Source organism: Perognathus longimembris, chromosome 24 (assembly GCF_023159225.1).
Source record: "Perognathus longimembris pacificus isolate PPM17 chromosome 24, ASM2315922v1, whole genome shotgun sequence".
In the NCBI taxonomy this organism is placed as follows: Eukaryota; Metazoa; Chordata; class Mammalia; order Rodentia; family Heteromyidae; genus Perognathus; species Perognathus longimembris.
Window position 1 is genome coordinate 17,096,933 of NC_063184.1, and position 24,205 is coordinate 17,121,137.

General features: G+C 39.4%; 1 protein-coding gene across 5 annotated transcripts in view; it reads left to right on the forward strand.

Moving 5' to 3' along the window:
• Positions 1 to 240: 240 nt before the first annotated feature.
• The window catches only part of Ube2d3 (ubiquitin conjugating enzyme E2 D3), a 29,072-nt gene continuing 5,107 nt past the window's right edge, over positions 241 to 24,205 (forward strand). The window contains exons 1-6 of one of the 5 annotated variants that reach the window (XM_048333693.1): positions 241 to 366; positions 1,668 to 1,824; positions 15,376 to 15,439; positions 15,545 to 15,576; positions 21,529 to 21,606; positions 22,517 to 22,622. In XM_048333693.1, coding sequence (XP_048189650.1) covers positions 1,801 to 1,824; positions 15,376 to 15,439; positions 15,545 to 15,576; positions 21,529 to 21,606; positions 22,517 to 22,622 — 304 coding nt within the window. In that variant the 5' untranslated portion in view covers positions 241 to 366; positions 1,668 to 1,800. The other 4 variants (XM_048333696.1, XM_048333694.1, XM_048333692.1 and 1 more) reach the window with 4 other exon arrangements.

A 24,205-nucleotide genomic window follows, 5' to 3' on the forward strand; every position in this document is an offset into this window, starting at 1 on the left:
GCTCACTGGAAACCTCACACCCCGGCTCAACCTTGACTAAAGGTATCCCGTCATTAACCCGCCGCAGCTCCCGGCGCACTCCCGACGGGGAGCGTGAGTGACGGCTGTGTCGGCGCGCGCCCGGACCAGTGGGAGGAATTCCATTTCCGCCCCCGCCCTCCCGCATAGGCATCCAGGGGCGGCGCTTCCACCGCGGCGGCACGCCCAAAGCGAGCCGGCGTCCCAGGGCGTCTCGCGAGAGTCTGCGCACTTGTGGGCGGGCCCCGGCCAGGAAGAGCGCACAAAACTTGGGACTTAAAGTCACTGCAGAGCTACCGCTCGGGTTAGCCGGCCACGAGGTTCTCGCGAGATTCCCCTCGACACCAAGTGAGAAACTTGGGGGGGAACGCTACTGGGAGGGGCGTGGGGGCTCTCCACCGCGCAGCTGCCGCTCTTCCATTACCTTCTTCCCACGGTCTCCTTCCGGTTCTCGATGCTTCTCTGGGCCTAAGGGTTTCCGCCGCTGGTTTACCATCCCCCCCCAGTCCCATAACCCGCCTCCGTCCCCCGCCCTACCAGTCCAACCTCGGAAGTGTTTAGTAAGAAGGTGCTGTTCCGAGAAGGAGAAGGAAAAAAGAAAAAGGAGGGGGGTGGTGGCAGAGACTCCGCCCGGCCTGGACGTGGGAAGCAAACCGTCCCCCTTCCGCCGAGGAGTCGCCTGCGCGCGGCGCGGCGTTGGCGGACGGATCCGGGCGGTGAGGAGGCCGGGGGGAGGGGCGGAGCGTGGCAGCTGGCAGTAGTTCCGTCAGAGCGGACATCTTGTGGCTGTGTCGTGCGCGTGAGCCCCTTCGGGCCGGGGAGGCACCAGCTGCCGCGCGGGGAGGAGGCCGAGGCCGCTGCTCCTGGGAGGCCCCGGCCCCTCTGTACGCGTGGGTGTGGACGGCTAGGGGAGGAAGGGAGGACGGGCCGGGGGGCCCGGCCCCGGGGCCGGCTGGGTACGCGGGGTAGCGCTCCGGCCGCGGTGGCCAGCCTGCCGGGCTGGGTGGGGTAGGGTGTGGAGCCGCGAGCCGCCGAGCCGCCCCGCTCTATGGGAGGGGGAGTGGGCGCGTCCTCGCGCCGACGCCGGACCTGCCGGGGCCGCCGGCGCGTGGCGGCGGCGGTGGTCGGGGCCGGCCGGCCGCGCGGGAGCGCGCTGGAAGGCGGAGTGTACGGTGGCGTCTGGGCGACCCAGAATAGCCCCAGTTGCGGGGACGGCGGTACACTTGGAGCCTTTTCCTTCTCTTGTCCTCCGGGCCAGAGCTGGGAGCGGAAACCGAAAGCGGCCCGGCAGATTCCCCCTCCCCCTGCCTTTCTTTGCCCCGGTGACGCCGGCATAGCGCCGACTAGGCCCGGCTCCTCCTCTGCCGGGCCCCGGCCCCGCACCCACCCCTTTCTCTCCGACGCCTCTTCCTCTCCCACCCGGCTCTCTTCCTTCCCCGAAGCCGGGAAGTTAAAACTGGTAGGCCACCCGCCCGTCCGCTCTTGCCCATCACCCGCGCCCCTACTTTGCGCCAAGCACGGCTTAAGAGGGTGTTGGTGGCCCTGCCACCTTACCCACCCCAGAAACCGACCGTTTTAAGGGACTCGGATTTCAGCAGGGGTCTCCGGGGCCCGTTGCGAGTGGCTGATCTGATCCGTTTTTGCAAAAGGCGCCTGTGTCTGGCAGAGCCGGTGTGAGACGAAGATACAGTACTTCTCCAGCCGCCTGGATAATCAAGACTTGTGGCCGGACCCTTTGAGCGCACACCGCGATAGTGAGGAGCCAGGCGAAAAGCACAGACTATGGCGCTGAAACGGATTAATAAGGTAAATTGCTGGGACTGAAAGGAATTGGGCATTGGAGGGAAGGGAGATTCTGAAAATGCCTCTTCTTGATCACTTTTTCCTTAGGTAGTGAACACGGGTGCGTTTCAAGAAATGGGGTTTAAAGTTGGGGCACAGAATACTTGTGGCAAGGGAAGTGTTAACAACTAAGTGTTTCAGTTGGAATTTTGGGAAATTGTGGGTGAAAGAGTGAATTTAGGCGCCTCGGTTTTCTGTTTAAAAAAGAGTTAATTCAGTTTGGGAAACGAGAGGCAATCTAGCAGATGTCATGGAGTTCCCTTTTCATAGTTTATGCTTTAGTATAATAAGATCAAAGCCAGGGGTCTTTTCCTTTTTCTAAAGATGGAAAGAACAAAACTCGGAAGGTGGAAGAAATGGGGTCTGGGGGCGTAGTGAGAGTAGAAACCTGGCCTCTAAAGGATATTGAATCAGTACCCAGAAACTTGATGCGTTTGGGCTGTTACTTTGGAATAAGTGGGGAGGTGGTGGAGTGACACAGTGTTGCCACTTGTATGTTTTGTAGCTGCAGCTTTTACCCGAAGCTGTTTATCAGAGGCACTGGGGAACGGATGTAAATGCTTTCGGGAAGCTCCACTTTTTCTTCTTGGCTGGGGAGGGAGGGTAGGATGGCAGTAAGTGAAGGCTAGGTGTGTACCTATTTTTGCTTCGGCATATTTAATAATACTTTCAAGGAGAATTGTCTCGGGACTTAAAATGTGGTTTGGTAGTAAATTATCGATCTAAGTTGTTAAAAGGCTAGGATTTTTCGAAGCTGTGGGTGTGAGCGGAATCTCCACCTCCGGTGGTTTAGTCTCATTTTCTTGCTCTAACTTCTCTCCCGCATTTTAAGATGGCGGCTGCTTCAACTGGTTCAGGCTCTTTCCGGCATCTCCTTTCCTAATAAAGTGTAATGTTCCTTGTTCAATGTCAACTTTATATCAGGTCAGATAGGGGTTTAAGACCCCTATGCTCAAGACTTAGAAATTGGAAAAATCTCAAAATGTGTTCCTTTTTTTTTTTTTAACTTGTGATGTGTGCTGTATTCGGTTCTTGCACAATCCAGGAGGGTGGAGTATTTACAGCTAAGTTAAAAAAAATGTCATGAAATAAGTTCAGCCTTCTTAGAAAATACTAGACAGGGAAGGTTGAACATTAGAAACTGGCTTAATGGGTACTTTTTGAAATGTAGAAAGATAGGCTGATGCTTCTTAATTTTGGTTATTAAATGTGACTAAAGTTTAACCTGAAATTACTGTGACCATGGGCATCATATTGTTGTATTTTCTAGCATATTTAGTACAGAGGACACTGAGTACAAATCCAAACCCTTTTTCCTATGGAAATTATGCCTAGCCAGTATGATACTAAATAATCTCAGATCCTTAGCTTTTTGCGTATGTAGACCAGAACACTTGATAGGAAGGTCTCATTGATTTCTTTTTGTTTTACAGGTGATACTCAGCTGCAATGACATCACTTTAATGATTTAAAAGCTCTAGAGAGGCAATAATGGCTAAAGGGTGTGAACATTGGAGCAGAAAATGCTTCAGTTAGAATTTTCTGAGCAAGTTTACCCATAAGCCTTCTTAAGATAGTTGTTACATAAGAACAATACAGTTGTGAACTTAAGTATCCTAGGCACTATTCTAGACAGTTGGATGGTAGCAATGAAAACCAATTGCATAAGTTCCAAAAATTTTTTTGAAAAATTAGTGGGGTGTAGCTTTAAACAAGCTCCTGATGACATTTTTAATCATTGTTAATACCTTTAAGAGTAACACTCAAAAAGCTAATGTTTCTTTCCAAAAAAACTTTGACTTCTAGTGGAGTAGTTACCATTGAAACCAGGGTTTTTTTTTTTATTTGTTACCTTTTCTCTAAAAATAGGTTGATGTATGATTGTGTGTGTTACTAAATTATCTGATGCTCTAATGAAACAATGTCTATATTTTTCACTTGTAGTTTATTGGAATGCTTATTTCTGGAATAATTTTAGCCCTTAATAGTTTATTGGATCAAGAGATTGAAGTTACCTTTTTTAATCTTTTCAGTTTATAAAGGTTTACTGTTTCACTGCTTTTTATTCCAGCCAACTTTGCTACTTGTCTTTTGTTGTATTTGGGGGCCAAGCTGGGTTTTAATGGGGCTGTTTAAAAAAAAAAAATCAAAAAGCTGTGCATTGTTTAGAGGGTAATCCTGGCTACTCCGGAGGCTGAAATCTGAGGGGCACAGTTTAAAGCCAGCACAGGCAGGAAAGTCTGTGAAACTACCACCAATTAACAACTAAAAAGCCAGAAATGGAACAGGGGCACTAACCTTGAGCAAAAATGTGCAGAGACAATACCCAGGACTCAAGTTCAAGCCCCCAGATTGGCTTCCTCAGAAAAAAAATCAAAGGTCAAATTCCAAGTTGATTAGTGTTTGGGTAGCTGTAGACAAAATTAGCACTTTATTAAACAGAAAGACTATATTTTGCCTATGATTTTGGCAGTTTTTGACGAAAATTCACATTACATAAAATTTAAACAGGAACCAAGCCTGAAAGTAGCTGATGGTTTCAGTGATTGCATGTACTAGAACTATTTGAAACAATAACTTGTTTTAATCATTTTAACCTTGAAACAGTTGTGTGAAGTAGGTATTTCTATCTTGATATCAGAAAACTAAGGCACAGAATGTTTAACGGAAAATCCTTCGAGTTCATGTTGTGGCGGTTTAGGTTTTTGTCATTTAAAAAAAAAAACCTTCCTTTTGTAGGTGTTACTTGCCATTGACCATAGCTAACATTGCCTTGTGTTACCAAAACACTGTATCTAAGCACTTGGAGTGTTTCATGGAGATACTTCATCTTTAAGTGAGACTTAGTTTTGTTTTTAGCAATTTTGTGAATTAAGAATATGTTTGAGTAGTCAAAGTTATAAACTCCCTTGTGCTGGTTAAGTGGTAGAAAAGAGGGTATCTTAAAGTGAGCAAAATGAACAGCTACTGGCTCTCAATGGCTGACAGATTTTAAGTTTTGTTTTTGTGGCTTTGAAAAGAGCTAATTTATTTTGTATGCTCATTGTGTGGCAAGGATACTGATCATAAGATGACCTCAATATTTGATGCAGGGTAACTGACACTGCTCTTCATGTTCATCTGCTGTGTTACTAGAAACTAGCTCAGATAGGAAGTTCAGTGTTCTTTTTAACACTAGGAAAAATGAATTGTGAAACTAGATTGTTTTTTCAAGCCTTCTCCATTAATTCCTAGGTTCAGGTGCTTCTCGTTATCCAAGATGAGTCAATTCTTGAAGATTCTCCAAAGATGTTTTGTTATAATGGTTCCTTTTTATTAAGCACATAGGAACCTGGTGCTAGTGGCTCACACCTATATTCCTAGCTACCCAGAAGGCTGAGTGAGGTCTAACGATCATAGTTTGAAGCCAGCGCAGGCAGAAAAGTCCATGAGAATTATCTTCAATTAACCAGGAAAAAGCTGGAAATGTTGGTCTGGCTCATGTGTTAAAGTACCTACCTTAACGCCAGGCAAGAGCTGGCGTTTAAGCCCCTAGTACCAGCATACCAAAAAAAGAAGCTGGGTTCCTAACACTGACAAATGTTTTAATTTCTCACATCTTAGATTGGCTTTTGTATTTGGTTTCTAAAATCAATTTGTATAGATGGGCTTTGACAAACATTTTATCTAGAATGCTAAACAAACAACTAGGTCAGGTCCTAGACTTGGTAACTTATTTTCTTTGGCAACAGGATTTTTTAATGTTATCTGGGTAATTTTTATGGCTCCAGTTAAGATATTTTGTTTTGTGAGTATTTGTTTAATCAATACTTGGATCATAAAGTCAGTATTCCCGAGAGATTTTTTTAATGACTCATTACCCACGAGAGTATGCTTTCAGTGGAGAAAACAAGCATATAGATACATGATGAATAGATGTCGTTTTGTACAACTCAGTATTCAAGAACGTAAGTCTTGGAAATACTTAGAATTTAAAAGGAATGTTGACATTTAAATATGGTTTATACAACTTCTGCATTTTCATGTTTGTATTTTAATGCTGAATGTGGTTTGAACTCATGGCCTAGGTGCTGTCCCCCTTAACTTGTTCACTCAAGGCTGGCACTCTACCACTAGAGCCTACTTAAGTGCTAATTTTTGCTTCTCATGATGAAATCTTTTGTTTTTCATGGATCAAAGTTAAACCTAAATTTGACTTGTCTTGGTCTTGGCCATTCTAGATAATTCTTCCCCAAAACAGCTTTAATTTTGTTTCATTTTATATTGTTCTGTATATGAGTGTTTCCTGTCAGCCCTAGTACTGAAGAGTTGAAGCCATATTCCTGCCTTACTGGAACGCTACCATACCCAGATTGAATAATCTTTTAAGTGACTTAACCCTCAAGGGTGATCTAAAGAAAGAAAATTATAGTATTATTCATTCAAGCCATGCTTAGTACCTTGCTAATGAACAAACATACTTGTCTGACCTATAATTAGAACTAAACAGGAAGCTAATGCTTTGTCAATGATGTAAGAAGACACAGGGTACAGAACCTACATGTTAATCCTTAAAAGAATCCTTCAGGATTTCTCAAGAAATTCTTCTTGGTAATCTTTTAATCTACAATTCTGTGAAATTGTTTAACTTTTTGCCAAGTATCTTCCAGAAATAACTTGTAAGAAATTGGTTTGCTTTAACAACACTTTATATGACATATACAATATTAAGACAAAATAACCTTAAACATGATCTTTGTGTGAATAATTGCAAGTTATTGTCTGCCCAATAGACAGCTGAGTATGATTCTTTAAATGTTTTAACTCGTCCCATGGCATGCCCTCATCTTCCCCTAAAGTGTTACTGTGAATGGATTTGAGGCAAAGGCTGCCTTTATAATACTGATTTAGTTAAAAATCTTGTCAAATTTAGTAATGGAACAAATGGACTCTTACAAAACTCGCTTCCAGAAATGGGAAAATGCTTATAGAAAAGAAATCTCACATTTTGTCATTTGATGGAGTACAATATAGATGTCAGGGATAAAGATGACATGATTTCTGAATATGGTAGTAATTACTGTGTTTAGGGGTATAATCATGAACAAGGCCTTTATAATTTTAATTTTGACATGCTTTTTTGTAGGTAATGATGGAATTTGATCAACCTAAGTAGGTTGTAGAGCTAAGAGTATAGTAAATAGTGTAGGTAATAACACTTGGTACTGATAAATGCTTCTGCTTTTGTGTATACACATGTGTTTGTGCATGCACACACGCACACATACACATGTGCCAGTGGAAGGGCTTGAATTCGGGGCCTGGGTGCTGTCCCTGAACTTTTTCCACTCAAAACTAGCACTCTTATCACTGAGCCACACCTCTACTCCTGGCTTTGTGGTTAATTGGAAGAGATAAGAGTTTCCTTGGACTTTTGTGCCCCTACTGGTTTCGAACCAGTCCTTAGATATCAGTCTAATAAGTAGTTAGGATTATAGGTGTGAGCCACAGTCCCTTGGCTTGCCTTTTTTTTCTTTGTGTTGAGCCAGTACACAGTGTTGGTCATTTGAAAGAGAATTCTTAGAATTTTAGGAATTCTTGTCACACATCTAACATAGCTGTTTTATTCATAAATCTTGTATTGGGGCTGGGAATATGGCCTAGTGGTAGAGTGCTTGCCTCGTATACATGAAGCCCTGGGTTCAATTCCCCAGCACCACATATACAGAAAACAGCCAGAAGTGGCGCTGTGGCTCAAGTGGCAGAGTGCTAGCCTTGAGCAAAAGGAAGCCAGGGACAGTGCTCAGGCCCTGAGTTCAAGGCCCAGGACTGGCAAAAAAACAAAAACATAAATCTTGTATTTGTGATTACTAAGTTCTTTGAAGGAATGAATGGGTGGGTTCTCAGACCTTTCCCAGGTATCATCCTTTGCAACTAATGTTCTTGTAGATTCCAGTTGTTTGCTTCACTGTTAAGACTACTCGTTCATTGAGAGTTAGAAGAGAAACAAACATGTTTCAACTTCTGTATAACTTATAGTTGGATTGTCAGCCATTTTGCAGTTTTCTAACAGCTGTTGGGTCCTGTAGCTCAGTGATTGAGGCAAAGATTCCAAAAAACATGTTTTCAGGATAAAAAACTAGTTAAATTTCTGTTTAAATTCTCTACTTCCAAATGAAAATACTCATGGCTTAAGCTCTATGTATTGTGTTGGTTGTGACTTTGTTAGAGGGTTTTAATTGGAAAACAAATGTGAAACCAGACTTTTTGCTTTGTTGCCCACAAGATCTTTAGAAACTAAACAGATATAGTTCAGGTATATGAGATCTGTTTTTATCTAATGAGCTAGACCATAGGAGAGCGTTGAGGAGGATCTCATTTACTTTGGAGTATGAAGAGGAAAAGTGGTTTTGATTTCTCATAGATCTTTGGTTTTTATTTTTTTTTTTACCAATCCTAGGACTTGAACTCTGGGCCTCGCCGCTGTCTGTAGGCTCCTTTTGCATAAGGACAGCACTCTACCACATTGAACCACAGCACCACTTCTGGTTTTCTTGTGGTTGATTAGAGATAGTGTCTCATGGACTTTGCTGCTTCAGCTGCCTTCAAACCATGATTCTCAGATCTCAGCCTCCTGAGTAGCTAGAGATCACTGGGGTTGAAGGACTGAATTTTCACATATAAATTGTACAAAATGTTTGAGAAGCATTTAGAGAGAAAGACACCTGAAAAGAAGAAAAACTCTTAGAATAGTAAGAAGGAAAAGCCAAACTTCTCTTTTAGATAGTGTCATTTATTGGCATGCCTAAATCACACATAAGGTCATTTTTAGTGTCCCAAACTCCTGTGTTTTGCTCTCCCTATCAACTCTTTTCCTCTATCCATGGTCTTCCTTCCTTGGTCAAGAAACCCACTTTTGAATAATTCTGTTCCCCTTGGTAAAGCAATTAGAAACATAGTATCCATGTCCTTTGCCATGTCCTTTCACTCTAGATAGATGCCATGAGCAGTTTCACTTCAAATTTTATAAATTGTTTTTACTCCTATGCCTGCAAATCTAAAATCATTTTGTAAGGTGAAATTGTGGGCAATATTATTTTTGGAAATACTTGAGTAGATGTCTTGCTGGAAAGAAAGCATCTCAACCCAGCAAATAGTTTGCATTTATGGTGGGACAGATCATTGTTTTGTTTTCTTTTTTCCTTAGTGATTAGTCAGATAAAAGTCTCATGGACTTTCTGCCCAGTCTGGCTTCAAACCTCAAACCTCAGCCTCTAGAGTAGCTAGGATTACAGGCACAAGCCACCCCCAACACCAGGTCTTAGTGCTTTTTTTCTTTCTTTCTTTTTTTTTTGTCGGTCCTGGGCCTTGGACTCAGGGCCTGAGCACTGTCCCTGGCTTCTTTTTGCTCAAGGCTAGCACTCTGCCGCTTGAGCCACAGCACCACTGCTGGCCATTTTCTATCTATGTGGTGCTGGGGAATTGAACCCAGGGCTTCATGTATATGAGGCGAGTACTCTTGCTACTAGGCCATATTCCCAGCCCTGTGCTTTGTTTTTGAGACAAGGTCTCACTGTTATCTTGACTGGACTCAACTCTCCTGCCTCACCCGCCTAGTTTTTGAGATTACATAGTATTTACCACCACAACTGCTCCTGTCATTATTCTTGTTTTGTTTTGTTTTGCCAGTCCTGGGCTTGGACTCAGGGCCTGTGCACTGTCCCTGGCTTCTTATGTGTAGTTCTGGGGAATCCAAACCAAGGCTTCATGTATACAAGGCAAGCTCTCTTGCCACTAGGCCATATTCTCCCAGCCCTCCTGTCATAATTCTTAATTATTTTTTTTTTTTGCCAGTCCTGGGGCTTGAACTCAAGGCCTGAGCACTGTCCCTGGCTTCTTTTTGCTCAAGGCTAGCACTCTACCACTTGAGCCACAGCTCCACTTCCAGCTCTTCTGTTCATGTGGTGCTGAGGAATCAAACCCGGGGCTTCATGCATGCAAGTTGAGAGCACTCTACCATTAAGCCATATTCCCAGCCTTAAAATGTAAAATTTTTAAATGTTAAATTATCATTTGTAGCCTGGTACTAGTGGCTCATGCTGTGTACTCCTAGCCACTCAGGAGGCTGAGATCTTGAAGATTGTAGTTCAAAGCCAGTCCAGAAAGGAAGGTCCGTAACACTTATCTTCAGTTAACTACCAAAAAGCTAGAAATGGAGCTGTGACTCAAGTGGTGGTAGAGTGCTAGCCTTGTCAAAAAAGCTCAAGGGCAGTGCCAGTCCCTGAGCTCAAGGCTCAGGACTAGAAGAGCTCAGAGATAGCACCCAGGCCGAGAGTTCAAGCCCTACAACCGACACCTTCCCCCCGCCCCCCCCCCCAAAAAAAAGACTCAGGTCTAGTACCCAGGGGAAAAAAATCAATTATTTCCTATTGTCTTAGTCTCCAACATAGCATTCAAGGCTCTTAAAAGATGATATCCTTTCTAGTTTTCCCTTTACCTGTATCCTACATGTAGTTAGTACACTAAGTTTTACACTACTTCAAATGTTCCTTTAACATCTGTGTTTATTTAATGGTTCTCCATTTTTTCTTGGGTAAACACTAATTTTATCTCTAGAAAGGCCACCTCAGATTTTTAAACCAAGCAAAGTTGATGACTAGTTAAATTTTCAGGGTTTACCATGCTTTTCAGTGCCTTTTATTTTAAACTCATTTTATTGTATGCATGACTTCTTGTTCTCCCTGATGTAATTTTGAGATTTCACTTTGTATTAGAAGGTTCTAGCAAGACTCAAGAATTACATTGTTTTGGTGGGATCAAATCTGGGTGCTTACCACTACCACCACCCCTTTCTGGGGCTTGAACACTATTCAGGGCTCTTGCTTGGTTGGCTTTTTCACTTAATTAAGATGGATGAAACTCTACTCCCTGAGCCACACCTCTTCTGGCCTTTTTCAGTTTAATTGGGGATCGAAGTTGTATGGATTTTTCTGCCCAGGCTGGCTTTGAGCCTCAATCCTCAGCCTCTTGAGTAGCTGTGATTAAGGGCATGAGCCACCAGCAGTTGCCTCGAGTATGCTTGACAAAGAATGCTAGGTATCACTTTTCCTGCTCTATTTATGTATGATCTGGTACAATCCATATTGAATTTTAGGAATTGGCACGAAGTAAACTAGGATATCAAAAGGAGTAGCCTGGAACTATGTCAGTCTCTACAATCTCAGGGATTGCAATTAAAGTAGCTGTGTTACCTTCTGCTCAATGTGGTCTCACTTTGGGTTACCTATACAATTTTTGCCAACAGCTCTGGTTAAGCATACAAATGGCTTTTGAAAATGGAAGAGTATCCTCCTTGCTTTGATTTAGACAACCTAGCATAATTGTGAGTTGTAACCTAATAAGGTCTTTTGCAGCTTAGGTTACTCTCCAACTCTACTCACCAAAGTCTAGGAAACAGTACTGTAACTGGACTAATTAGTTAATGATGGCTGACTCTAGAACTTAAGCCATCAAAGTTGCAATAAGAGTAAAGTAGCTCCATGAATAAAATGGCTTACTTTAAAAATGCTCCAACAAACATCTACAGTGATTTATCTCTTTGTTTTTCCTAGTTGCCTTTTCATTTGCTTATAACTCTGGACATAATAAGTAGCAAGAGAAAATAATTTGGTTTCTAAAAAGTGATTTGATTATAAATATGAAGTACTATTAAAAGACAGAAAAGATGTCAGAAGCATTGGCCTGTTATCTCAGTTTCTTAGCAGAGATGGGGAGGATTGCCATGGTTTGAGTGTAAGCTGGACAAAAGATCTCTGTGTCAACATACAAACCGATACCTGTAACCTTGGCTACAAAAGAGGTATAGGTAGAAGGCTGTTGTGGTGGCTAGCCTGGACAAAATGCATGGGACAAGATCCAGTACAAATCAGAAATAGCAAGAAAAAAGGGAAATTTATTAACATTTTTAATCTTTGATTTTTTTCTTCATGAGAATTCGGAAAGTGAAACTCTTAGGAATGATTTAAAATTTTTTTAATTTATTTTTTGCCAGTCCTGGGGCTTAAACTTAGGGACTGGGCACTGTCCCAGAGCTTTTGCTTAAGACTTAGCACTCTACCATTTGAACCACAATTCCACTTCCAGCTTTTTTCTGTTTATGTGGTATTGAGGGAATCGAACCAAGGGCTTCATGCTCGACAAGCACTCTACCCACTAAGCCACATTCCCAGCCCTTAGAAATGGTTTTAAGAGTAACAAGAGCCTGAAATAAATAGGGCTGGGGTTCTGAAATACATTGTTAGCTGTCTGAAATTATGTCATTAATGCTAATGCTAGCATTAAAGGCTTATGTTACTAATTTGTTATCAGTGTGGGGAAAAAATCATTTTTCTATGCAGAATAATGACCTTTTCTGACCTTTAACATCTTAAATCTTGATTATATTTAAAACAGTGTTAAATGTTAAGTAATTTGGGGTAGGTAAATGTTAAGGAAATTAAATCGTGTTCTCAGAAACTTTTTACAGCACTCCTTTTGCTAATGCTTAGTTACCAAACATTTTAGACCTCTTAAGCATATAGTTTTTGTTTCATAAACAAATTGATTACATACCTTACCCATGAAATCTTGTCTTCAGTGAATTATTGTTACTATATAGTAAGCCTCCATTAATTCAGTCATATTCTCAAGACAAATACAGCTGAGTGCTGGTGGCTTGCTTCTAGTTATTCAGAAGGCTTAAATCTGAGAAATGTTATTATCTGGGAACACAAATCACGAAGAACTCTATAATCAGCAAAAAGCCAGAAGTGGAGAAGTGACTCAAGTAATAGAGTGCCAAACTAGTGTGTTTAAAAAAAAAAAAACCAGAGCCAGTGAGTTGAAAAGTTTAGTGAAAACTTGAGTACGAGTTTTGAGCCCCCAGAACCAGTGTGCATACACTGGAGCTGCATGCTGGCGCGTGCATGTGTGCGTGCGTGTGCACACACACAGTATAAAAATAGCCATTCCTATTTTAGAGATGAGAAAATAATAACTAGTGGGTCTTAATATAAAAGACTCCAGACTTCCAAGCCAATGCTTACTTATGGGAAGTACATATTAATATTACTAATATTTTTGTTTCTTAATGCTGTCTTTTGAACATTTGTGTTGCATTATGAGATACCTTAAAATTAAGTTTGTTACCTTAATATTTTATGGAAAAAGAGGATTATTTTTTTGTGTGCCAATCCTGGGACTTGAACTCACTCCCAGGGCACTGTCATTGAGCTTTTATGTTCAAGCTGCTTCCACTTTGAGCCAAGGCTCACTCCATTTCCAGCTTTGTAGTTAAGTCTACTTTTGTCCATTCTGGCTTTGAACTGCAGTCTTCAGATTTCAGCCTCCTAAGTAGCTAGGATTACAAGTATGAGCCACTGATGCTCAGGAAAGCTATTACATAATTTTAACTTCAGTAGTGTATGATTTTAATATGGAATTTTAACAGTGAAAACATTAAATTTAGCATATGATAAAAATGCCCATACATGAGGGATAGAATTTTTCTTAATCAGGTACGTCAAATCAGATTTCAGAAAATCATAGTTAGATATGAAAATGTATTCATGATATTCAGTGGTATAAAGAAACTTTCAGCACTTGACTTTTAGAACATTAATAGTGGTAGTGTTTATATGTATATATCATAGATAGAATTTGTTCTTTTGTAATGGTCAGAATAGCTTGTTGATTTCTTATATTTCCTAGTGCTAGGAAATTCTGCCTTGTTCATAATTGTTCTGGAATTTAAGAATTGCTTATATTCTCTGTATACTCCTAGGATGTCTTCTGAATATTGGACTTTTCATATTGGACTTTACAGTGAGAAGGAAAGATCAGAGTTAAGGAAACATATAACTTGTTTAGAAGTTTATTTCCATGTACTTCTAGTTAAATTTCTGTCCTTAACAGTGATTAAATTGTTATAGTAAATATAACAAAAAGGAGTATTGTGTTTGGGTTTGATGTGCGTTGATGCTGATACCACTGGTAGATTATTGCTTTGAGGCAGGATTACTCTTTATTGTATCTTTTAAAATTAGGCACTTAGGGCTGGGAATGTGGCTTAGTGGTAGAATGCTTGCCTAGCTTGCATGAAGTTCTGTGTTTGATTTCTCAGTAACACATAATAGGAAAGGCCAGGAGTGGCTCAAGTGGTAGAACGCTAGCCTTGAGCAAAAGTAGCTCAGAGACAGTGCTCATACCCTGATTCAAGCCCCAGGACCGCCTCCACCAACAAACTCCTCCCCCCCCCAAAAAAAAAAATTGGCATTTAGCAGGGCATGGCACTTTCTGCTAATCCCAGCTATGCTCAGAAGGCTGAGACAGTAGAACTGAAAATTAAAGACCAATCGGGGCAAGATAGATACCATCCAAGCAAATTTCCTTTGGAAGTGATACAGTCTCTGCACTTCCTTCTCCTCCTAGTACTTAGTGTTTTGTATGTGATAGCAGTCACCCCCTGTTGGTCTGTTTCTGTTGTTCCCAGTCATTCCTCTTCCATGTTTAGACCTAAAACAAAAAAGTAGGTGTCGTTTTTACTGACTTAAACACTGTAGACTGAAACCGAAATACTTTGAGTTGAAAATGTGCAAAGCACTAGTGTAGTGGTCTGGTTTAACTTATAGTAATATAAATCATTGCTAACATGATGCTATATTATTTTAAATTGTTTAAGAAATCTAGTAAGAATAAAACTTCTTTGTGTGTGTGTACCTGTACTGGGGCTTAACTCAAGGCCTCATGTTCCTGCTTGTTGGTTTTTTACTCGAAGCAGGCAGCACTACCACAGTCATAGAAGGGTTAAGTTACATACATATATTGGAGATAAGTTGCATGGTTTACTAAGAATAGACATCTTTTACAGGTATAGACCTTTCCAAGTTCAGATTTTAAGGGAAAAAATGAAAGATTGCTGGGTGCCAGTGGCTCACAATTACAATCCTAGCTACTCAGGAGGCTGGGCTGTAAGGATGGAGGTTCAAAGCCAGACTGGGCAGGCAAGTCTGGGAGACTCTGTAACTGCAAGATCACCAAAAAGCCATTAATAAGTACAAGTACACTTAGGCTGAGAGATTTTTCACATACAAAATGGGACCAGTGGATTTTCAGAGTGGAAGATAAGGGGGGCCCCTAAAATAGTCAGGAAATGACATAATTGCAACCTAGCCTATTGAGAACATGTGATTGCCACCACTTTAGTTTATTAAAACATGAATTTTATATAAGGCTTTAATGTCAGTGTATATATGTACATACATATATATATATAGTTTTCTGAACCTCTAACCAAGATGATTTTCTCAAGTATGTATTAGTTGAACATACTTAGACCATGTTCTAGCAACTAGTTAGCTTAGAAAATCTTAGAGCATGCATTGGGTGTAAATTATGATTGGCATGTTCTTTAAAAAATAGAGTAAAAATATCTGGAGACAGTTGACTTCTTTCAAATTAAGACTTACTTATTACATATCACTTTCTCTCTTGGTGTAGGAGCTTAGTGATTTGGCCCGTGACCCTCCAGCACAATGTTCTGCAGGTCCAGTTGGGGATGACAGTAAGTAATTTTTTGAGTTGATTTTTTTTTATAACTCCATAAATGTGCATTTTGAGATTCTAAGAAGAGTGTTTTAAGAAGATATTTTTTCCCTTCTCTTTCTAGTGTTTCACTGGCAAGCCACAATTATGGGACCTGTAAGTATTAAGAATTTTTACGTTTTGTTTTTAAATACCCAGCATTGATCTGATCCTATATTTTTATCTGTAAGTTTATTTTACTGTGTAGATGACTTTTTAGATGTGCCATAGTTATTCTGCTTTAAAAGAAACAATGTAATGCATTAATCACTTGTTACTCGTACCTGATGTGTTTGTCCCTGTGTTCAGTTGTAGAAAATAACATCGCTGGACTTAGTAAATCTGTTGTCCTTGGTCCAGTTTTCCTTTATAGCGATGTAAAAAAGTCATTGAACTTTTTTTTTTTTTTTTTTTTTTTTTTGCTTGTAGAGACAATGTACTGGCTCTAATTCTACCATAAATTGTTAGTCAAAAGATCTTCTTACCTGTAGCTTAATTGTGTTATTTTGATATTTAAATCTTTACAAATCTTGTTTTATACAAAATTTGAATATATTTAGGCAGAAAGTGATATTTTGAATATAGCAAAATTCCTTTCTATCCTGGGTAGATAAGAAACTATATGCTGGATAATTGAATATTCAGAATTATGGATACCATCTAAGAATTTCAGAGAATTAGAGCGCACTAAAACATCCTGGGGTAAGACTATATCTTGCACAAATACTTAACTTTTTTTTTGTTTTAATTAGAAGGCATTTTAGGGTTTCTAAGCTTAAATTACATGTGTACCTTACAGAATAAACCTTTTCTTCCTTTTTTGTTTTACTTGATGGTTGTAATGTATTAGGTAGAAAATGGTCATTAAGTAGATGCTAAAAATTCTAAAGAAAAAAAATGCCTTTGAAAGAGTTAGCCTGGTATTGATGGGTTGGGTGAACAAGTATTTATTAAGCAGGTTCCTGTTTTTAATAACATTTTATCTACAAATCTGAGCACTTGATTTATATATATATGTCTCTGGCACTAAAGATGTGAGTGAACATAACGTCTCTGTCAGTCTTGTGGGAAATTAAAATCTGGAATGGTAGGTAATTAAAGTGTAATGTGAATGAAGTTTTATGTAGGAGAAATTTACAGTAAATTATGACATGATTTGTGATTGTGAAATGTCACAACCAAAGATTAGATGAAGACAGATTATGACAGAAGGAAAATACTAAGTTTAATATTTGAAATAATCACGGATGCCAGAGTTGTATATGCATTTTTGTTAATTCTAGTAAACTTTGCTCCTTTAGTTGTTTTTCTTTTATTTTGTCTTTGCTTTAAAAGTGCTGCTATTGGGCACTGGTGAAATCCTAGCTACTCTGGATGCCGAGATCTGAGGATCAAAGTTCAAAGCCAGCCCAGGCAGGAAAGTCCATGAGACTCTTCATTTAACCACCAGAAAACTGGAAGTGGCACTGTAGCCTTGAGCTGAAGAGCTCAGGGACAGCGCCCAGACTAAGTTCAAGGCGCCCCCCCCCCAACTGATACCAAAAGGAAAAAGGTCCTGCTACCTCTCTTCAATCATAAGAAATATGGTTATGTGAAGGGTGTTGACAATGCCCCTGAGCTGTTTTTGCTCAAGGCTACTGTGAGCCTCAGCTCATCTTCTGGCTTTTTTGGTTGGTTAATTGGAGGTCAGAGACTGACTCCTCATGGGTTTTTCCTGCCTTGACTGGCTTTCAAACTGTACTCCTCAGATCTCAGCCTCTTGAGTAACTAGGATTGCTGGTGCTGGTGCCCAGCGTCAATTGTATATTCTTAATACAGATTTAAACATTGGCTTAACCAGTTTTACCCACCATAGTGGGTTTTTTTGTTTTGTTTTGTTTTGTTTTTGGCCAGTCCTAGGCTGTGAACTCAGGGCCTGAGCACCGTCCCTGGCTTCTTTTTGCTCAAGGCTAGCACTCTGCCACTTGAGCCACAGCGCCACTTCTGGCCGTTTTCTGTATATGTGGTGCTGAGGAATCGAACCCAGGGCCTCATGTATACAAGGCAAGCACTCTTGCCACTAGGCCACCCTGGTGTTTTTAAAGCTAGTAGCTGTCTTCAAGTAAAACCTTCATTAGAAATCCTCATTTCATATGCAACAATTACTTGAGGTAGATTGTCACCTTCCTTCCCTGTTTGGGTGGAATGGTATGTCTGCCATACTCTATACTGTGTCTTATTTAAGCTTTCCCTGATTTATAGAAGCAAGCAATTAAATATAAACCACAATTTTACCATTTTACTTTGGTAACCGTATTTTCAGTGTACTTGTTCTCAGCTTAAATGGTTCATTTCCGTACTGAGATAGTTTCAGAAAGGAGTTGGTTATAAATATCCAAAAAGTGCTATTATCTTCCATATATACGTAAGCACATAAATTTATATTCCACTGTTAATTAAATTACATACCTATTTGGAATGCATCAATAAAAGAGCAGCTAGAGTAACATAGTCAGTACATTTGATGGGAGAAGGGGACGATACTAAGACCATATTTGCTTTAGGTGATGGGAAAGCCACAGAAGATTTCTCACTTTCTAAGGAATATAGCATCTAATTAAACTACATGCTTATTTGGAATGCATCAATAAAATAGCTAGAGTAACATAGTCAGTACATTTGATGGGAGAACAGGACGATACTAAGACCATATTTGCTTTAGGTGATGGGAAAGCCACAGAACTAAAGATTTCTTACTTTCTAAGGAATATAGCATCTGATTTAACTTTCAGTAAAGAAGAATTTACATTGTAGTTGTAGCTGGGAAATGATATGCATCACTAAAGTTACATATCAGAAATTGTTTGGTTTAATAGCTGTTGTCTTAGTCTAAATGAAGACACTTTGCAAACACAAATACTGTTAAAAATTGAACCTTTGGAAAAAATTGTGATTGCTAGTTAACTTTTAAGTGTTTTGAGTTTTCAAGTTTGGCCTTTTTTCTTGTTCTATAATACTATTTGCAGTTCCTCAGTTAAAAGTTAGGTCATCAAATGAAATTAACTCCCTTACTGCTTCAGATTTTACATGCTTAATTTTTCTTTAATCAGAAAACTGATGGGCAGAAATACATGTTGAAATCATTTGAGAAAACGACATTAAATTCCACATAGCCTATGCTATCATTGTAGGAAAAATGAGCTGTATAAGGAATAATAATCTTAAGTAGAATTAACTACAAAAGCCAAGTCAAATAATTGGTCCATAGGTATCATTTTACAAGTTCAAAGGGTGATTGTTTTATCTTGCTTTAAGTGTATTATTTGTTAATACTTGAAAATACTTTTCCTCCTCTTTACCGTACTCATTTAAGGGGCTTTTTACAGTCTAATGGAAGAGGAAATTATAAGTAAATATTATCAATGATATGTATAATGGTAACTAGTATATAGAGGTATATCTAAGTCTGCAGCCAGAAAATTAGACTTGATAGGATGGCTGTATTAGGAAGTATTCCATTTTCTGTTGGGAAGTTTGAAGATTGAATTATTTGTGTTCAGTAGAGAATATATTGTAATGTGGTTGAAGATGAAACTTAATTGGCCTCGTAAAACCAAGATCATAAAGCACCCTGTGTACTTAGAATTTTAAAAACTATGAAATGTCAGGTTTTATTTACTTATACCTGTAATCCATAGTCTGCTCAGTGAGTGTGCATTCTTTAAATGACTTCAACCCTGCACCACTGGCCACACCTGTAATCCTAGCTAATCAAAAGGCTGAGATCTAAGGATTGTAGTCAGTCTGGGTAGGAAAGTCCATGGCATTCTTAAGTAACATCCAGTTAGCCACCAAAAGGCTGCGGTTCAAGTGATATAGTGCTACCTTTGAGTGCAAAAAGCTCATGGACAGCACCCTTGCCCTGAGTTCAAGCCCCAAGGTACATCTTAAAATAGTGGCAGTGGGCATAATGAAGAAATTTCAAGTTTGGTAGAACTTAGTAACTGATTCACACTTAGATGAAAATGGAACAATTTACTGTGCTGTCCTGGTAGATCATTTCATTGGTATGGTTTTTGAAGTAGTGAAGATAGAATCCCCTACGTACATTGTGGATGCTACTTTGAGCTACATTCCAGGCCTTGGGATTTTCAAGACAAGGTTAGCCCAGGTTGACCCTAAACATGTGAGCTTGTGCTTCCCTATTTACTGGAATTTACAAGTATAAGCAGTTATATCTAGCAAGGATCCTGGCTTACGGCTTTCTATTACAAAAAATGTGGTTGAGGACAGGACACCAAAGAGGAGTTTTGTATATATGTGGTAAGATATTCAAGTGTGTTCAGTAGGTATTAGAACATATGCCCAGAGTAATAAAATTTGGGACTTTGTAAAATTGTTAGAAGCAGAAACTAGCCTTGTGAGAATACTAACAATCTTACAGATTTTATGGAGGAAGGGAGTATAAACACCAGGGGAGCAACTGTTTAGAATTAATGTAGCCATGGTATGTAAAAAAGATGCACCCATCTCATTATTTCAAATTCTGGGTACCTTATTCTTTATTTCATGCACTTGGTTGCCCAATGCCGCTTTATAGCCTTTTTACTAAAATGGTGGGACCCATAGTAGCTCTTCCATTTACAGTTGTATAATGCTTTAAACCTGACTCTTCATTTAACTCGATATATCTTATTTCTTATGTCTTTATATTGAATTCATTAACCTGTCTAGGTTTTATAGAGCTCTAGAATATGTATTATATTATGTGTGTATATCTATAATATATATTATATAGAATATATATTATTGTGTAATATATTATTATAGAATCTCCATTGTAGATAACATCCCTTTCGTGTACCTTATCATGTAGTGGGAAATTAGATGTGTATTGAGTTCATTAGCTCATGTACATTTATATATATACATAGATTTTATGTAATTATTTGCATGTGTGTTACACATGTGTATGTGTGTGTATGTATGTCGCTTTCTTGTACTTAGCACATAGTTGGGCATTAGATTGAGTTTACAGAGGGGTGGGAATTGGAGATGTGAAGACGTGGATTTATTTGCTTGACGATGTTGAAAACATAATGAAGAAGACTTCTACCTATGTGTGAAGTATGTTGAGAGGAAGTGTATATTGGTAACATCATAGTTACTGTAAACTTTTCTTCTTGTGCCCGCACTGGGGACAGGGTCTAGGGCTAATTAATTCCTAGCTTTTTTTGTGTATGGCGCTCAGCCATTTGAGCTGCAGACCCACTCTTGGGTGGCTAATTAGATATAGAGTCTCCTTGACTTGTCATTGACTTTCCTGTTTGTGTGTGCTGGCTTGGAACCGCAATCCTCAGATTCCCGAGTAGGTAGAGCTACAGGTGTGTGCCACTGGTGCCTGGAAAGTTACTGTAAATTTTAAAGCATGTTTTTAAATTAGCTCTGAAACCAGAAGCAGATAGTTTTGTGTTTAACATAAAATCCTAGACTGCTACATTTTTATCACTTCTTATTGGATCTGGAGTCTGACATTTATTATGAACACAATAAATAGTATACTAGGCTACCTCAGTTTCACGCTATTTATGTCTATAATATTAGAGCTGTTTGAGTTAAGTAGAAAACTTGAAACACATCGCTTCTGGTGTTAGCTAGAATAGCTATTTGGTGTGCTAGTGGGTAGAATAGCCTTTTGAATTGCCAAGACATTTTGTATATAATGTGCTTTTATAAATTTTCTGCATGTGCAAATAACATGTATCGAGGTATAATTTTATAGCAGTCGTAAACTTGCTAAGTGAACTTTTTCATCTGTGAGAGTTTGTATCTGGAATACATTTTTTGGATGACATTTTTCAAAATTTTTGGAACTGGAAAAAGAGAATCCAAGTAAATTAGAGTTCATTACTTTCTACTTAGTTTCAGTAGTTGGTCTATTATATTACTGTGAGCTGATTATTTTAGAATCTTCATTGCAGTTAAATAGGTGGTTTTGATTCCATGCTAAAGATATGTTCATTGCTTACAACATGGAAATATTTAGTAATGACTTTTTTAAATATTAAAGTTCCATTTGTCTCTTCACAGAATGACAGCCCATATCAAGGCGGTGTATTCTTTTTGACAATTCATTTTCCTACAGACTACCCCTTCAAACCACCTAAGGCAAGTATTGTCCCTCAAAATCTGTTACTGTGTATTTATAACTTGTTTCAGGGGCTGGGAATATGGCCTAGTGGCAAGAGTGCTTGCCTCGTATACATGAGGCCCTGGGTTCGATTCCTCAGCACCACATATACAGAAAATGGCCAGAAGTGGCGCTGTGGCTCAAGTGGCAGAGTGCTAGCCTTGAGCAAAAAAGAAGCCAGGGACAGTGCTCAGGCCCTGAGTTCATGGCCTAGGACTGGCCAAAAAAACAAAACAAACTTGTTTCAGAGGAATATGGTATTTTTAGAAGTCTGATTGAGCCTAAGCGTAATTGAAACATGGAATTGCAAGACTGATGAATGCATAGATGGTCCTTTACTTAAAAGAGCCTAGACATGGACTTGAACTTTGCGAATAAGAAGAATGCCACCTTATTAAAGTTGGAATGCTCATAGACCCTGTACCATGTGGAAGGAAGCTCACCCCCCTCTGGGTTAGTCTTAGAACATTTTGGAACTTAGAACTATCTTAGAACTATTGTGTTGGTAGGTACTAGTGGTTCATTTCAGTATATATTAATGTGGTGCTATAGCTTATACTCTGCTATAATTTAATAAACTTAATCATTTAGTTTGTATTCATAATTGTAAAACTGATGTGACTGATTCATAGGTATTAAATGTGTACTGTAAGGTATAGTAATACTTGCCTATAATTTCAGCACTCTGAAGTTAGGAGTAATCTGGACTACATAGTAATTGTCTTAAAACAGTTTTTGACTTTAGAACTGTTAACAAATTCAACTTCTGTGAATAAGTGCAGAATGTATAGTGGAAGCACAACTTAAATATAGACATTCATGAAACTTTTAAAAGATTTAAATTTTTATTTGTGTAATATATAAAAGATTTTTGTAAATTTCTTTTAGGTTGCATTTACAACAAGAATTTATCATCCAAATATTAACAGTAATGGCAGCATTTGTCTTGATATTCTAAGGTCACAGTGGTCTCCTGCTTTAACTATTTCTAAAGGTAAATACTTCTAATGGAATAATCTTGAGCTGCATTGATTTTTTTAATGACTTATCTGATTGTACATGTTACTTTTATTATGCCAATGTTTTAGTTAGAATGGGGAAAGAAAGGCTACTTGCATGATATACTCTTAGTTTAAAAAAAAAATCTCTTCAGAGAGATTGTCGGGGGCTGGGAATGTGGCTTAGCGGTAGAGTGCTTGCTAGCATGCATGAAGCCTCAGTTCAATTTTTCAGCACCACATAGAAAAAGCCAGAAGTTGCGCTGTGGCTCAAGCAGTAAAGTGCTAGCATTGAGCAAAAAGAAGCCACCAGGGATGATTTTACAGGAATGAGCCAGCCACCAGTGCCTGGCTATGATTCTTCTTAATAGCACAATTCATTTTAATAAAACTGTAACCTTTCTAGTGGTAAACCATTTGCTATCACATTCTCACTTTCTGCCTTTTTAGCAAGAAAATTATATACCATGTTGAAGTTTTACTCGTAAAGAAAATGAGTTCTTTTTCTTGGTTTTAAACAAAGTACGGTGGCAGTAAAACCATGATGGATTGTTGCTGTGTAATAATGGTGCTTCAAAATGTAGAATCTTGGAAAGGTGTCTAGATCAATGCCGATCCTCCTGCTTTAGATGGGATCCCATTATGAAACATGCCTAATGTTGTCCAAGACTTAAGTAGGAATATCCTAGATTGATATATTTCCTCTTGAGTTTCTTCTTGATTGACAAGTGTCTTTTGTGTCACTTTCATTTTCACAAATTTACCCACATAAAACTATCTGCCTTTTAGTATTTTCTGAGTATAAAGTATCAGAACTTGTTTTTTTAGCATTGCTAAGCATAATATTAAAGGTATTTAAGTATAGCACTTTTCATGCATTATTTTCTTCTAGGTCAATATCCTAAGTGCACCATTTCCAGAAATATTTTACATGCTTTCTGAATTAGATATATACACAACAAGCCGACATGTTTAATGACAAGACATGTTTATACCGTGCATGCAGACCTGTTGGAGGGATTGTGTTTCTAAATTTTTTATTTAATTTAGAATCCTTTTTAAGGGGAGAGAAGTCGTGTCATAATTTTTCCACATGTTTAAAAATGTTAGAACAGGGGGCTGGGGATATGGCCTAGTGGCAAGAGTGCTTGCCTCGTGTACATGAGGCCCTGGGTTCAATTCCCCAGCACCACATATACAGAAAATGCCAGAAGTGGCGCTGTGGCTCAAGTGGCAGATTGCTAGCCTTGAGCAAAAAAGAAGCCAGGGACAGTGCTCAGGCCCTGAGTCCAAGCCCCAGGACTGGCCAAAAAAAAAAATGTTAGAACAGGGTTGGGAATATGGCCTAGTGGCAAGAGTGCTTGACTTGAAGCCCTACATGAAGCCCTAGGCTCGATTCCCCAGCACCACATATACAGAAAATGGCAGAAGTGGCGCTGTGGCTCAAGCGGTAGAGTGCTAGTCTTGAGCAAAAGAAGCCAGGGACAGTGCTCAGGCCCTGAGTCCAAGGCCCAGAACTGGCAAAAAAAAAAAAAAAACCAGAACCATTTCTTGCTCTTGATTTTCAACTCATACTTCA